A 16,450-nucleotide genomic window follows, 5' to 3' on the forward strand; every position below is an offset into this window, starting at 1 on the left:
CCATACCCTGTTCAAAGGCACCTACTACCATACCCTGTTCAAAGACACCTACTACCATACCCCATTCAAAGGCACCTACTACCATACCCCATTCAAAGGCACCTACTACCATACCCTGTTCAAAGACACCTACTACCATACCCCATTCAAAGGCACCTACTACCATACCCTGTTCAAAGGCACCTACTACCATACCCCATTCAAAGGCACCTACTACCATACCCCATTCAAAGGCACCTACTACCATACCCCATTCAAAGGCACCTACTACCATACCCCGTTCAAAGGCACCTACTACCATACCCCGTTCAAAGGCACCTGCTACCATACCCCGTTCAAAGGCACCTACTACCATACCCCATTCAAAGGCACCTACTACCATACCCCATTCAAAGGCACCTACTACCATACCCCATTCAAAGGCACCTACTACCATACCCCATTCAAAGGCACCTACTACCATACCCCATTCAAAGGCACCTACTACCATACCCCATTCAAAGGCACCTACTACCATACCCTGTTCAAAGGCACCTACTACCATACCCTGTTCAAAGACACCTACTACCATACCCCATTCAAAGGCACCTACTACCATACCCTGTTCAAAGGCACCTACTACCATACCCTGTTCAAAGACACCTACTACCATACCCCATTCAAAGGCACCTACTACCATACCCTGTTCAAAGGCACCTACTACCATACCCCATTCAAAGGCACCTACTACCATACCCCATTCAAAGGCACCTACTACCATACCCCATTCAAAGGCACCTACTACCATACCCCGTTCAAAGGCACCTACTACCATACCCCGTTCAAAGGCACCTGCTACCATACCCCGTTCAAAGGCACCTACTACCATACCCCATTCAAAGGCACCTACTACCATACCCCATTCAAAGGCACCTACTACCATACCCCATTCAAAGGCACCTACTACCATACCCCATTCAAAGGCACCTACTACCATACCCCATTCAAAGGCACCTACTACCATACCCCTGTTCAAAGGCACCTACTACCATACCCCATTCAAAGGCACCTACTACCATACCCCTGTTCAAAGGCACCTACTACCATACCCCATTCAAAGACACCTACTACCATACCCCATTCAAAGGCACCTACTACCATACCCCTGTTCAAAGGCACCTACTACCATACCCCATTCAAAGGCACCTACTACCATACCCCATTCAAAGGCACCTACTACCATACCCCATTCAAAGGCACCTACTACCATACCCCATTCAAAGGCACCTACTACCATACCCCATTCAAAGGCACCTACTACCATACCCCTGTTCAAAGGCACCTACTACCATACCCCATTCAAAGGCACCTACTACCATACCCCTGTTCAAAGGCACCTACTACCATACCCCATTCAAAGACACCTACTACCATACCCCGTTCAAAGACACCTACTACCATACCCTGTTCAAAGGCACCTACTACCATACCCTGTTCAAAGGCACCTACTACCATACCCCGTTCAAAGACACCTACTACCATACCCTGTTCAAAGGCACCTACTACCATACCCTGTTCAAAGGCACCTACTACCATACCCCATTCAAAGGCACCTACTACCATACCCCTGTTCAAAGGCACCTACTACCATACCCCATTCAAAGGCACCTACTACCATACCCCATTCAAAGGCACCTACTACCATACCCTGTTCAAAGGCACCTACTACCATACCCCATTCAAAGGCACCTACTACCATACCCCATTCAAAGGCACCTACTACCATACCCCATTCAAAGGCACCTACTACCATACCCTGTTCAAAGGCACCTACTACCATACCCCATTCAAAGGCACCTACTGCCATACCCTGTTCAAAGGCACCTACTACCATACCCTGTTCAAAGACACCTACTACCATACCCCATTCAAAGGCACCTACTACCATACCCTGTTCAAAGGCACCTACTACCATACCCCATTCAAAGGCACCTACTACCATACCCCATTCAAAGGCACCTACTACCATACCCCATTCAAAGGCACCTACTACCATACCCCATTCAAAGGCACCTACTACCATACCCCATTCAAAGGCACCTACTACCATACCCCATTCAAAGGCACCTACTACCATACCCCATTCAAAGGCACCTACTACCATACCCCATTCAAAGGCACCTACTACCATACCCTGTTCAAAGGCACCTACTACCATACCCTGTTCAAAGACACCTACTACCATACCCCATTCAAAGGCACCTACTACCATACCCCATTCAAAGGCACCTACTACCATACCCTGTTCAAAGACACCTACTACCATACCCCATTCAAAGGCACCTACTACCATACCCTGTTCAAAGGCACCTACTACCATACCCCATTCAAAGGCACCTACTACCATACCCCATTCAAAGGCACCTACTACCATACCCCATTCAAAGGCACCTACTACCATACCCCGTTCAAAGGCACCTACTACCATACCCCGTTCAAAGGCACCTGCTACCATACCCCGTTCAAAGGCACCTACTACCATACCCCATTCAAAGGCACCTACTACCATACCCCATTCAAAGGCACCTACTACCATACCCCATTCAAAGGCACCTACTACCATACCCCATTCAAAGGCACCTACTACCATACCCCATTCAAAGGCACCTACTACCATACCCCATTCAAAGGCACCTACTACCATACCCTGTTCAAAGGCACCTACTACCATACCCTGTTCAAAGACACCTACTACCATACCCCATTCAAAGGCACCTACTACCATACCCTGTTCAAAGGCACCTACTACCATACCCTGTTCAAAGACACCTACTACCATACCCCATTCAAAGGCACCTACTACCATACCCTGTTCAAAGGCACCTACTACCATACCCCATTCAAAGGCACCTACTACCATACCCCATTCAAAGGCACCTACTACCATACCCCATTCAAAGGCACCTACTACCATACCCCGTTCAAAGGCACCTACTACCATACCCCGTTCAAAGGCACCTGCTACCATACCCCGTTCAAAGGCACCTACTACCATACCCCATTCAAAGGCACCTACTACCATACCCCATTCAAAGGCACCTACTACCATACCCCATTCAAAGGCACCTACTACCATACCCCATTCAAAGGCACCTACTACCATACCCCTGTTCAAAGGCACCTACTACCATACCCCATTCAAAGGCACCTACTACCATACCCCTGTTCAAAGGCACCTACTACCATACCCCATTCAAAGACACCTACTACCATACCCCATTCAAAGGCACCTACTACCATACCCCTGTTCAAAGGCACCTACTACCATACCCCATTCAAAGGCACCTACTACCATACCCCATTCAAAGGCACCTACTACCATACCCCTGTTCAAAGGCACCTACTACCATACCCCATTCAAAGGCACCTACTACCATACCCCTGTTCAAAGGCACCTACTACCATACCCCATTCAAAGGCACCTACTACCATACCCCTGTTCAAAGGCACCTACTACCATACCCCATTCAAAGGCACCTACTACCATACCCCATTCAAAGGCACCTACTACCATACCCCATTCAAAGGCACCTACTACCATACCCCTGTTCAAAGGCACCTACTACCATACCCCATTCAAAGGCACCTACTACCATACCCCTGTTCAAAGGCACCTACTACCATACCCTGTTCAAAGGCACCTACTACCATACCCTGTTCAAAGGCACCTACTACCATACCCCATTCAAAGGCACCTACTACCATACCCCATTCAAAGGCACCTACTACCATACCCTGTTCAAAGACACCTACTACCATACCCCATTCAAAGGCACCTACTACCATACCCTGTTCAAAGGCACCTACTACCATACCCTGTTCAAAGACACCTACTACCATACCCCATTCAAAGGCACCTACTACCATACCCTGTTCAAAGGCACCTACTACCATACCCTGTTCAAAGACACCTACTACCATACCCCATTCAAAGGCACCTACTACCATACCCTGTTCAAAGGCACCTACTACCATACCCCATTCAAAGGCACCTACTACCATACCCCATTCAAAGGCACCTACTACCATACCCCATTCAAAGGCACCTACTGCCATACCCCGTTCAAAGGCACCTACTACCATACCCCGTTCAAAGGCACCTGCTACCATACCCCGTTCAAAGGCACCTACTACCATACCCCATTCAAAGGCACCTACTACCATACCCCATTCAAAGGCACCTACTACCATACCCCATTCAAAGGCACCTACTACCATACCCCATTCAAAGGCACCTACTACCATACCCTGTTCAAAGGAACCTACTACCATACCCTGTTCAAAGGCACCTACTACCATACCCCATTCAAAGGCACCTACTACCATACCCTGTTCAAAGGCACCTACTACCATACCCTGTTCAAAGGCACCTACTACCATACCCTGTTCAAAGGCACCTACTACCATACCCTGTTCAAAGGCACCTACTACCATACCCTGTTCAAAGGCACCTACTACCATACCCCATTCAAAGACACCTACTACCATACCCCATTCAAAGGCACCTACTACCATACCCTGTTCAAAGGCACCTACTACCATACCCCATTCAAAGGCACCTACTACCATACCCCTGTTCAAAGGCACCTACTACCATACCCCATTCAAAGGCACCTACTACCATACCCTGTTCAAAGGCACCTACTACCATACCCTGTTCAAAGGCACCTACTACCATACCCCTGTTCAAAGGCACCTACTACCATACCCCTGTTCAAAGGCACCTACTACCATACCCCTGTTCAAAGGCACCTACTACCATACCCTGTTCAAAGGCACCTACTACCATACCCCTGTTCAAAGGCACCTACTACCATACCCCTGTTCAAAGGCACCTACTACCATACCCCTGTTCAAAGGCACCTACTACCATACCCCTGTTCAAAGGCACCTACTACCATACCCCTGTTCAAAGGCACCTACTACCATACCCTGTTCAAAGGCACCTACTACCATACCCCATTCAAAGGCACCTACTACCATACCCCTGTTCAAAGGCACCTACTACCATACCCCTGTTCAAAGGCACCTACTACCATACCCCTGTTCAAAGGCACCTACTACCATACCCCTGTTCAAAGGCACCTACTACCATACCCCTGTTCAAAGGCACCTACTACCATACCCCTGTTCAAAGGCACCTACTACCATACCCCTGTTCAAAGGCACTTACTACCATACCCCTGTTCAAAGGCACCTACTACCATACCCTGTTCAAAGGCACCTACTACCATACCCTGTTCAAAGGCACCTACTACCATACCCCATTCAAAGGCACCTACTACCATACCCTGTTCAAAGGCACCTACTACCATACCCTGTTCAAAGGCACCTACTACCATACCCTGTTCAAAGGCACCTACTACCATACCCCATTCAAAGGCACCTACTACCATACCCTGTTCAAAGGCACCTACTACCATACCCCATTCAAAGGCACCTACTACCATACCCCATTCAAAGGCACCTACTACCATACCCTGTTCAAAGGCACCTACTACCATACCCCATTCAAAGGCACCTACTACCATACCCCATTCAAAGGCACCTACTACCATACCCTGTTCAAAGGCACCTACTACCATACCCTGTTCAAAGGCACCTACTACCATACCCTGTTCAAAGGCACCTACTACCATACCCCATTCAAAGGCACCTACTACCATACCCCATTCAAAGGCACCTACTACCATACCCTGTTCAAAGGCACCTACTACCATACCCCATTCAAAGGCACCTACTACCATACCCCATTCAAAAGCACCTACTACCATACCCTGTTCAAAGGCACCTACTACCATACCCCATTCAAAGGCACCTACTACCATACCCTGTTCAAAGGCACCTACTACCATACCCCGTTCAAAGGCACCTACTACCATACCCTGTTCAAAGGCACCTACTACCATACCCTGTTCAAAGGCACCTACTACCATACCCTGTTCAAAGGCACCTACTACCATACCCTGTTCAAAGGCACCTACTACCATACCCCATTCAAAGGCACCTACTACCATACCCTGTTCAAAGGCACCTACTACCATACCCCATTCAAAGGCACCTACTACCATACCCTGTTCAAAGGCACCTACTACCATACCCTGTTCAAAGGCACCTACTACCATACCCTGTTCAAAGGCACCTACTACCATACCCTGTTCAAAGGCACCTACTACCATACCCTGTTCAAAGGCACCTACTACCATACCCTGTTCAAAGGCACCTACTACCATACCCTGTTCAAAGGCACCTACTACCATACCCTGTTCAAAGGCACCTACTACCATACCCTGTTCAAAGGCACCTACTACCATACCCCATTCAAAGGCACCTACTACCATACCCCATTCAAAGACACCTACTACCATACCCCATTCAAAGGCACCTACTACCATACCCCATTCAAAGGCACCTACTACCATACCCCATTCAAAGGCACCTACTACCATACCCTGTTCAAAGGCACCTACTACCATACCCCATTCAAAGACACCTACTACCATACCCCTGTTCAAAGGCACCTACTACCATACCCCTGTTCAAAGACACCTACTACCATACCCCATTCAAAGACACCTACTACCATACCCCATTCAAAGGCACCTACTACCATACCCCTGTTCAAAGGCACCTACTACCATACCCCATTCAAAGGCACCTACTACCATACCCCATTCAAAGGCACCTACTACCATACCCCATTCAAAGGCACCTACTACCATACCCCTGTTCAAAGGCACCTACTACCATACCCCATTCAAAGGCACCTACTACCATACCCCTGTTCAAAGGCACCTACTACCATACCCCATTCAAAGACACCTACTACCATACCCCATTCAAAGGCACCTACTACCATACCCCTGTTCAAAGGCACCTACTACCATACCCCATTCAAAGGCACCTACTACCATACCCCATTCAAAGGCACCTACTACCATACCCCTGTTCAAAGGCACCTACTACCATACCCCATTCAAAGGCACCTACTACCATACCCCTGTTCAAAGGCACCTACTACCATACCCCATTCAAAGGCACCTACTACCATACCCCTGTTCAAAGGCACCTACTACCATACCCCATTCAAAGGCACCTACTACCATACCCCATTCAAAGGCACCTACTACCATACCCCATTCAAAGGCACCTACTACCATACCCCTGTTCAAAGGCACCTACTACCATACCCCATTCAAAGGCACCTACTACCATACCCCTGTTCAAAGGCACCTACTACCATACCCCTGTTCAAAGGCACCTACTACCATACCCTGTTCAAAGGCACCTACTACCATACCCCTGTTCAAAGGCACCTACTACCATACCCTGTTCAAAGGCACCTACTACCATACCCTGTTCAAAGGCACCTACTACCATACCCCTGTTCAAAGGCACCTACTACCATACCCTGTTCAAAGGCACCTACTACCATACCCCTGTTCAAAGGCACCTACTACCATACCCCTGTTCAAAGGCACCTACTACCATACCCCTGTTCAAAGGCACCTACTACCATACCCCTGTTCAAAGGCACCTACTACCATACCCTGTTCAAAGGCACCTACTACCATACCCTGTTCAAAGGCACCTACTACCATACCCCTGTTCAAAGGCACCTACTACCATACCCCTGTTCAAAGGCACCTACTACCATACCCCTGTTCAAAGGCACCTACTACCATACCCCTGTTCAAAGGCACCTACTACCATACCCCTGTTCAAAGGCACCTACTACCATACCCCTGTTCAAAGGCACCTACTACCATACCCCTGTTCAAAGGCACCTACTACCATACCCTGTTCAAAGGCACCTACTACCATACCCTGTTCAAAGGCACCTACTACCATACCCTGTTCAAAGGCACCTACTACCATACCCTGTTCAAAGGCACCTACTACCATACCCCATTCAAAGGCACCTACTACCATACCCCATTCAAAGGCACCTACTACCATACCCCATTCAAAGGCACCTACTACCATACCCTGTTCAAAGGCACCTACTACCATACCCCGTTCAAAGGCACCTACTACCATACCCCATTCAAAGGCACCTACTACCATACCCCATTCAAAGGCACTTACATGTTTTGTCCTGCCCATTCACCCTCTATATAAATAAACGTCTCAATTGTCTCAAGGCTTAAAAATCATTTTTTAACCTGTCTCCTCCCCTTCATCTACACTGATTGGTGAATTTAACAAGTGACATCAATTAGGGATCAAAGCTTTCACCTGGTCAGTCTGTCATGGAAAGAGCAGGTGGCCTCAATGATTTGTACACTCAGTGTATACTACTTTTTCTTACTGACAGTCAATGGGAAATGTGATTGCAAATAATGAACAGTGAAAGAGGAAATAATGTCTGATGCCAGTGCCAATAATAATGGTGAAAGAGGACATCTTTGTCATGTGCCTCTGCCTTGTGAAACATTTTGATAAAGTGACACTAACACTGTGTCATGCCATGATTTTTTTTTAAAGATACAATTCTCGTTAATCCAGCCACAGTGTCTGATTTCAAAAAGGCTTTACAGCGAAAGCTCCACAAACGATTATGTTAGGTCATCACCAAGTCACAGAAAAACACAACCATTTTTTCCAGCCAAAGAGAGGAGTCACAAAAAGAAGAAATATAGATAAAATTAATCACTAACCTTTGATGATCTTCATCAGATGACACTCATAGGACGTCATGTTACACAATACATGTATGTTTTGTTCGATAAAGTGCATATTTATATCCAAAAATCTCATTTTACATTGGCGTGTTACGTGTTATGTTCAGTAGTTCCAAAACATACAGTGATTTTGCAGAGAGCCACATCAATTCACAGAAATACTCATCATAAACATTGATCATAGATACAACTATTATACATGGAACTTTAGATAAACTTCTCCTTAATGCAACCGCTGTATCAGATTTCAAAAAAACTTTACGGAAAAAGCATACCATGCAATAATCTGAGTACGGCGGTCAGAGCCCAAACCAGCCAAATAAATATCCGCCATGTTGTGTAGTCAACATTAGTCAGAAATAGCATTATAAATATTCACTTACCTTAGATGATCTTCATCAGAATGCACTCCCAGGAATCCCAGTTCCACAATAAATGTTTGATTTGTTCGATAAAGTTCAGAATTTATGTCCATATACCTCCTTTTGTTAGGGCGTTTGGTAAACAAATCCAAAAGCACGTGCAAGTCCAGTGGAAAGGTCGGACGAAAAGTCCAAAAAGTTATATTACTGGTCGTAGAAACATATCAAACGAAGTATAGAATCAATCTTTAGGATGTTGTTAACATAAATCTTCAATAATGTCCCAACCGGAACGCGAGCTAACTCTCACATGACCGCGCTTCACGAGCCCGTGGCTCTCTGTCAGACCTCTGACTCATTCCCCTCTCATTCAGCCCCCCTTCACAGTAGAAGCCTGAAACAACGTTCTAAGGACTGCTGACATCTAGTGGAAGCCTTAGGAAGTGCAAGATGACCAATATCCCACTGTATCTTCAATAGTTTTAGATGAACTGTCTTCAAAGTAATGACTCGGGACGTCGGGTTTGATATGAAAGCTTCTTTTAGTAATAATACTTGTTCACGTTACATTTAACAACTTTAGATTCAACAGAGCAATGCAGGCAAGATGCTAGCGGAAAATCAGCTTAATCACTTTGCACCTGCACATAACTGGCGCGTTATCTCTCTCATTCCTGTCGCAAGGCATTCTGGAACCTGCAGTCAAAAGCGTAATTCAATACTAACCAATACAATTACATATGTAAATAACTGTAAAGAAATATATTTAGATACCTCTCAATTAATTAACTTAAACATTAACTCTGTAGCACATTAAAGTTACAACAAATAGGGGCTGAGTTGAAAAACTACAAACCTCAGATTTCCCACTTCCTGGTTGGATTTTTTTCTCAGGTTTTTGCCTGCCATATGAGTTCTGTTATTCTCACAGACATCATTAAAACAGTTCTAGAAACTTCAGAGTGATTTCTATCCAATACTACTAATAATATGCATAAATTTACTCTGGGCACGCTTTTCATCCAAAAGTGAAAATGCTGCCCCCTATCCCAATGAAGTTAAGATAGCCAAGAGAGACAACCACAATTTAAAGTCATATCCCAACCACGTATCAATACATACAGTAATACAATATATAATACAATGCAAAATACAATAGGAGGGTGCCTCTGCCTTATAAAAAGTTACCAAATGCCAATGTAATACACGTTTCGTTTTATCCTAAACTAACCTAACCCCGTGTCATGCTGTGGTTTAAATGCAGTAGAAACATTCACATTAGGCCTGATACATGTTGTGTCTGTTTCAGCTTCTCTATGAGGAGGTTCTTAGTCACAGCAGTCTACTGGACACCATCACCGTGAAGGGAGCCAACATGGCGGAACACTACGTCACCCAGCTAGAGCTCCAGGACCTGCAGGAACGATACCACACCGTCAAGGACAACACCAAGGTATGTATATACAGTACAGCAGTGAAGCATCCATCTCCTTCTCATATGTTAGTATCACTTGCCAGACTCAAATCAAAATACAACCGCACCGTGAAATGTTTACTTACAAGCCCTTAACCAGCAATTCAGTTCAAGAAATAGAGTTAAGAAAATATTTACTAAATTAACTCAAGTAACACGATAAAATAACAGTAACGAGGCTATATACGGGGGGTACCGGTACTGAGTCAATGTGCGGGGATACAGGTTAGTCGAGGTAATTTGTACATTTAGGTAGGGGTAAAGTGACTATGCATAGATAATATACCCCTCTACCTTATGGCATTCCTCCCGTGCACAGTGGCTGTGTGAAGACACAAGTCTCATGTTATCATTTCATATTTTTGTAGTAGTTACATGTCTATAATGCACATATTTGTTTTTGTGTTTCCAGACTGCGGTGGGGAAGGCAGAAGAGCTGGTGCAGGCCCACCAGGAGTACGAGAGAGGCCTAAATGTGTTTGAGGCGTGGCTGGAGCAGGAGCAGGAGAAACTGGGCTGCTACACACAGCTAGAGGGGGATGTGGACACTCTGGAGGAGACACTTCAGAAACTACAGGTCATAACAAGAACATACTGCTGTTTCCACATACAAGAGCCAAAGAAGAGTGGCTTTTCCCATTGATCTTGTGCCCTGACGTATTGAATATAATGGACCATATTACCAAATTGTTGTCTAAACGTATGTTATACCACATGGGGAAAATTGCCTAGCTTTGCCTGTCGGCGCGAGATGTATAACGGTGTTGGAATGTCCAGTAATGTTTCGTAATGTTCAGTCTGAATAACAATGACAGCTGCCTCTCTGCATTCATTTCCAGGAGCTGCAGGTCCAGTGCACGGAGGGCCAGGCCCTATTCAACACCCTGCTGGACAGTAGAGACCAGGTTGTGCCCTGGGGTGTCCCCCAAATCGAGGACCGGGTCCTGGAGACCTTGCAGCAGAACTGGAATCTGTACCAGGGAAAGCTGGGAGACACCAGGACCCAGCTCAACAGTACCCTGGCCAAGCTCCGCCAGATGGAGCAAAAGTTTCAGGGTCTGGACAGCTGGCTGAATAGCATGGAGAGCAAAGGTCAACTGAGGAGTCATCGCCGGTCGGACCGTGCCACCAAGGACACTCAACTCCAACTGATAAAGGTCAGCATCTTCTTCTACAGCACCTGAGTTTCAGTAGATGATGTTCGATGTTTGTATGTCTCTCTGAGCTTGTCTTCCAATAGGAGGTGCTGGTGTTTCAATAAAGCCCTGTTTCAACTGACACTTAAAATTAGGGAAATTAGGGCCAATTTCGAGCTGACTGGAATGGATTTCTCAAAATCGAGCTAGCGCGGCCCTGTTTCACAACTGGTGCCTGCTCGATTACAATTTGGGCTGGTGACGCCGTTACTATGCACTATGATCACTGCTGGATGCTGACACAATGTTTAGCTAGCTCATCTGGGCTTGTTGCTGTCTGGTTTGCTTGGTTAACTAGCTAATAGCCAATGCCATGGCAAGCAGGGTAGGAATTAAGCTAGCTAGCTAGTTATGCTAACTGTTTAACTAACTAGCTAACACCAGCAAGCTAAAGACATGGCTCTGAGCCTGGCTGGCACTGGCAGGAGTATGGGCTAACGCTAACTTTAGTTACAGCATGGTGAGGGTGAATTAAATTATTCAACATTAGCTAAGACAGCTGCAGTCACATATTGTCTACCTAGCAACATGACATCATTTCTATTTTCTTGAGGCAGTGGAAACACAATTTCAGCCAGCCCACCAAGGCCAGCCCAACCTGGGTTTACTTCCAAGTGCAAATAGAAACAGGGCTTAAATTGTGTCTCTCTCTCTCTCTCTCTCTCTCTCTCTCTCGCTCTCTCTCTCTCTCTTTCTCTCTCTCTCTCTCTCTCTCTCTCTCTGTATACAGAGTTGGCAGGAGGAGGTGCTAGTGTACCAGGAGGAGGTGGAGGGTCTGAGTGTTCTAGCCCAGCAGGTCATAGATGAGACCCACATCAGCAGCCGGGTCAGCACCAGAGCTACCCAACTCACCTCCCGCTACCACGCCCTGCTACTGCACCTACTGGTACGACCTGCTCAGTTACACACATAGGCAGCAACACACAAGCATGCACACATACACACACACACAAACCTTGGACTAATTTACACACCCCAGTTTGCTACCACAGTGCAGAATCTCCATTTCTATCGTTTTTTCTTGGGCTGTCTGTTGATGTACTGCAGGAGAGCATCAAGCAACTACAGGTGGAGGTGTGTTGCATTGAGGAGGCCCAGAATGTGTTCAGGACCTTCTCTGATTGGCTGAGCTCGGCCAAGAACAACTTCAGCACATTGGCCATCAGCATCAGTGTAGTAGACCGTCTTACCATGGAGAGGAAGATGAAGACACTGGAGGTACAGTAACAGACTCTTCTTACAGCCGCTACCCTGAGTCTGGCGAGAGAGACTACAGTCTGAGCTTCAGCTAAATGGAAGCCATGCCTCTAGCAGCTCAGTTGGTAGGCAACAACTTTTATGTCGCAAAAGTAAGCTCTTTTGAAATTGTTTTTCAGTGCGGACCTAGTGTACTTCATCACAGTGACACTACCAAGTCTCAAACTCTCTTTGCTTTCTTTCATCCTCTGAAAAGGTTATGGTTATGGTCACTTCTGTTTACTCTCTGTGTGTCTTTTCTCCAGGCTCTTCAGGGTGACATGGAGCAGGGCCACAGCTTCCTGAAGACTATGCGTGAGAAGACAGAGCGGGCCGTGGCCTTCCTGGAGGAACCAGAAGCTGAGCAGCTGAGGGAGGAGGTGGATGCTCATAGATCCCAGCTAGAGGGCCTGATGGCTGGGCTACGCACGGAGCACAGCTCCCTAGAGAAATGCATCTCCCTCTCCAAAGACTTCCTGGACAAGTACAAGGCCCAGGCACAGTGGCTCGCTGAGACCAAGGCTTTGTTAAGCTCACCCATCGAGCTCAAAGCTGAGCTCTACCAGAAGAAGGCCCAGTTAGCCAAATATAAGGTACATAGGCTAGCTGATGTCATGCTAATCTGCTTGGTAGGTCACATGCTGCTGTGTTTACTGTTGATAAACTCAACTTCCCGATCGATGTCTGTCTGTCTGTCTGTCTGGTTGTGCTGCGGTAGAAATAATACTTTTCAACAACAGCTGAATGATTTATTGACATTTTAAAGAACATTTTCTTCCTCACATAGACAATCCAGCAGACAGTGCAGTCCCACGAGTCAGCGGTGAGGTCAGTGGTTGAGAAAGGAGAGGTTCTTCTGAATATGGTCTGTGACCCCACCATCAGAGACAACATGAACAGGTTGCAGACTGACTACCAGGAACTCTGCACTGCAGCCAAGGTAGGTGTCCTGCATTGAAAGCTGTAATGCTGCGCTTTGGACTCAATGGGTCTACGCGCTACCGTTATACTACATACACTTCTAGCTAGAAGAGCTAAAGGCGCCCTGAAAAAATACAATTAAACATAACCCCTAAACGTCTTATAATTGCTACCACTTGCAGTGATCATCTACTACATTATTAGTGAGCTTCCATCATCTGTAATCATCTTACCTGATTGGTGTGGCTGTGGAGACGTCTACTGTAATTGTCTATGAGAGAAAGTGTTTTGAACTTGTTTTCAGAGCCAGGTCCAGAGTCTGGTGGAGTGTGTGAAGGAGCATGAGTGCTACAACAGTGAGCTCCAGGAGGTGGAGAAGTGGCTCCTACAGATGTCCAGTAGGCTGGTCACCTCAGACTCCATGCAGACATGTAGTATGGAGACGGCCACACAACAACTGGCCCGCCACAAGGTGGGTGACTGACTGATGTTATGGAATGGAACCGTATGAGAATCAATCAGAATGATATTATGTAATAATTGCCATGGAATTATGCTTCTGAAGTTCAAAACCAACAATCTAAAATGCAATTGTTGTCTACTACTTTTTCTAATCTGAACTCTTGTCTGTCACATTTCTTAGGCAATCATGGAGGAAATAGCTAGTTTTGAGGAGCGCCTGACCAGTCTGAAGGAGAAAGGAGATGACTTGGTGTCCAGCTGTACAACAGACCAGATGCAGGCTAAGACCAGCCAGCAGGTCAAGGCTCACCATCAGGGCACCAGAGACAGCTACTCAGCCATCTGCAGCAGCGCACAGTGTGTGAGTGCTATAGTAACACGCTACGCTGCTCTGCTCTGTTCTACTCTCTTACTGTTTCCATCTCCCTCTAACCTGGCTCATCTTCTCACTTGTCTTGGTGTGTCTGTGTCTTCATCAGGTTTACCAGAGTCTGGACAGAGAACTGCAGAAGCATGTCAGTCACCAGGACACTCTGCAGCAGTGCCAGACCTGGCTCTCCACCGCCAATGAGGAGCTACTGCTGCACTGTCAACCTCCCTTTGGCATGCAGGAGGCCCTCAAACAGGTGTCTGACTGACTGGTTATCCTCTTGCTCTTTTATAGGCAGAGAATGAGAATCAAATGACAGAGTAATGTTGTTTCCATGACAACTGGGTTATGCCTTGAAGTTCTGGAATTTCATGACCATTCTGAATTCCTTCATCAAGTCAAATAGAAGCCTCTGCTTCTGACCTCAACTGGACAACCTGGTTAATTAATATAAATAATGGAAATGAACAAATGTTTTATCAAGCTGATGACATTTGTCTGTATATTCCCCTGTTACCTGTACAGGTGAAGCACTACAGGGCTCTACAGGAGCAGGCCAGTACGTACCTGGACCTGGTGTGTTCTGTGTGTGACTTGTCTGATGATGCTGTGAGAGCCACCGCTGCGGAAGTCCAGCAGGTCAAACACACGGTGTGTGGGCTGGTCTTAATGTACATTCACTTCTGGTCATCACACTGTCCCTACAGAATTGACAACAGGGTTTTCCCCATAAGATTCAGTTTCAAGTATTTGGCATATGTAACATGCTGACCACACCGCTCGTGTTGCGTGCGCGAGTGTTACAAAATACATTTACACATAGATGTTATGTGTCACCAAAGACCCATATACTACCCACCACTGCGACCTGTACGCTCTCATTGGCTGGCCCTTGCTTCATACTCATCGCCAAACCTTCTGGCTCCAGGTCATCTACAAGACCCTGCTAGGTAAAGTTCCCCCTTATCTCTCGCTGGTCACTATAGCAGCACCCACCTGTAGCACGCTCTCCAGCAGGTATATCTCTCTGGTCACCCCCAAGACCAATTCCTCCTTTGGCCACCTCTCCTTCCAGTTCTCTGCTGCCAATGACTGGAACGAACTACAAACATCTCTGAAACTGGAAACGCTTATCTCCCTCACTAGCTTTAAGCACCAGCTGTCAGAGCAGCTCACAGATTATTGCACCTGAACATCGCCCATCTATAATTTAGCCCAAACAACTACCCCTTCTCCTACTGTATTTATTTATTTATTTATTTTGCTCCTTTGCACCCCATTATTTATATTTCTACTTTGCACATTCTTCCACTGCAAATCTACCTTATATGTTGTATTTACTTCGCCACCATGGCCTTTTTTTTGCCTTTACCTCCCTTATTTTACCTCATTTGCTCACATTGTATATATACTTATTTTTCTATTGTATTATTGACTGTATGTTTGTTTATTCCATGTGTAACTCTGTGTTGTTGTATGTGTCGAACTGCTTTGCTTTATCTTGGCCAGGTCTCAATTGTAAATGAGAACTTATTCTCAACTAGCCAACCTGGTTAAATAAAGGTGAAATAAAAAAATCAATAGATAAAATCCACAATAAAATCAATAGCAAGCTAGCTAGCTAAATTACCATAAATGTTAAATGCTTTTTGACCTGTCCCCAAATTAATATAATTGGTTGATATATAATTGTTTTTGTTTTGATA

The 16,450-nt window shown here is 46.1% G+C and overlaps 2 protein-coding genes across 3 annotated transcripts in view; both read left to right on the forward strand.

The window, feature by feature from the left end:
* Positions 1-16,450, forward strand: part of LOC110505847 (ensconsin) — a 448,490-nt gene that overhangs the window by 169,054 nt on the left and 262,986 nt on the right. The window lies entirely within an intron of this gene.
* Positions 1-16,450, forward strand: part of LOC110504238 (nesprin-1) — a 181,794-nt gene that overhangs the window by 96,015 nt on the left and 69,329 nt on the right. For both annotated transcript variants that reach the window (XM_036962622.1, XM_036962623.1), the window contains 11 exons: positions 10,395-10,538; positions 10,972-11,136; positions 11,399-11,716; positions 12,486-12,641; positions 12,803-12,973; positions 13,258-13,584; positions 13,779-13,931; positions 14,217-14,384; positions 14,556-14,735; positions 14,854-15,000; positions 15,270-15,395. In XM_036962622.1, the coding sequence (XP_036818517.1) occupies positions 10,395-10,538; positions 10,972-11,136; positions 11,399-11,716; positions 12,486-12,641; positions 12,803-12,973; positions 13,258-13,584; positions 13,779-13,931; positions 14,217-14,384; positions 14,556-14,735; positions 14,854-15,000; positions 15,270-15,395 (2,055 nt within the window). The remainder of the gene's footprint in view (positions 1-10,394; positions 10,539-10,971; positions 11,137-11,398; positions 11,717-12,485; positions 12,642-12,802; positions 12,974-13,257; positions 13,585-13,778; positions 13,932-14,216; positions 14,385-14,555; positions 14,736-14,853; positions 15,001-15,269; positions 15,396-16,450) is intronic.

This window comes from Oncorhynchus mykiss, chromosome 25, assembly GCF_013265735.2.
Source record: "Oncorhynchus mykiss isolate Arlee chromosome 25, USDA_OmykA_1.1, whole genome shotgun sequence".
Taxonomy (NCBI): Eukaryota; Metazoa; Chordata; class Actinopteri; order Salmoniformes; family Salmonidae; genus Oncorhynchus; species Oncorhynchus mykiss.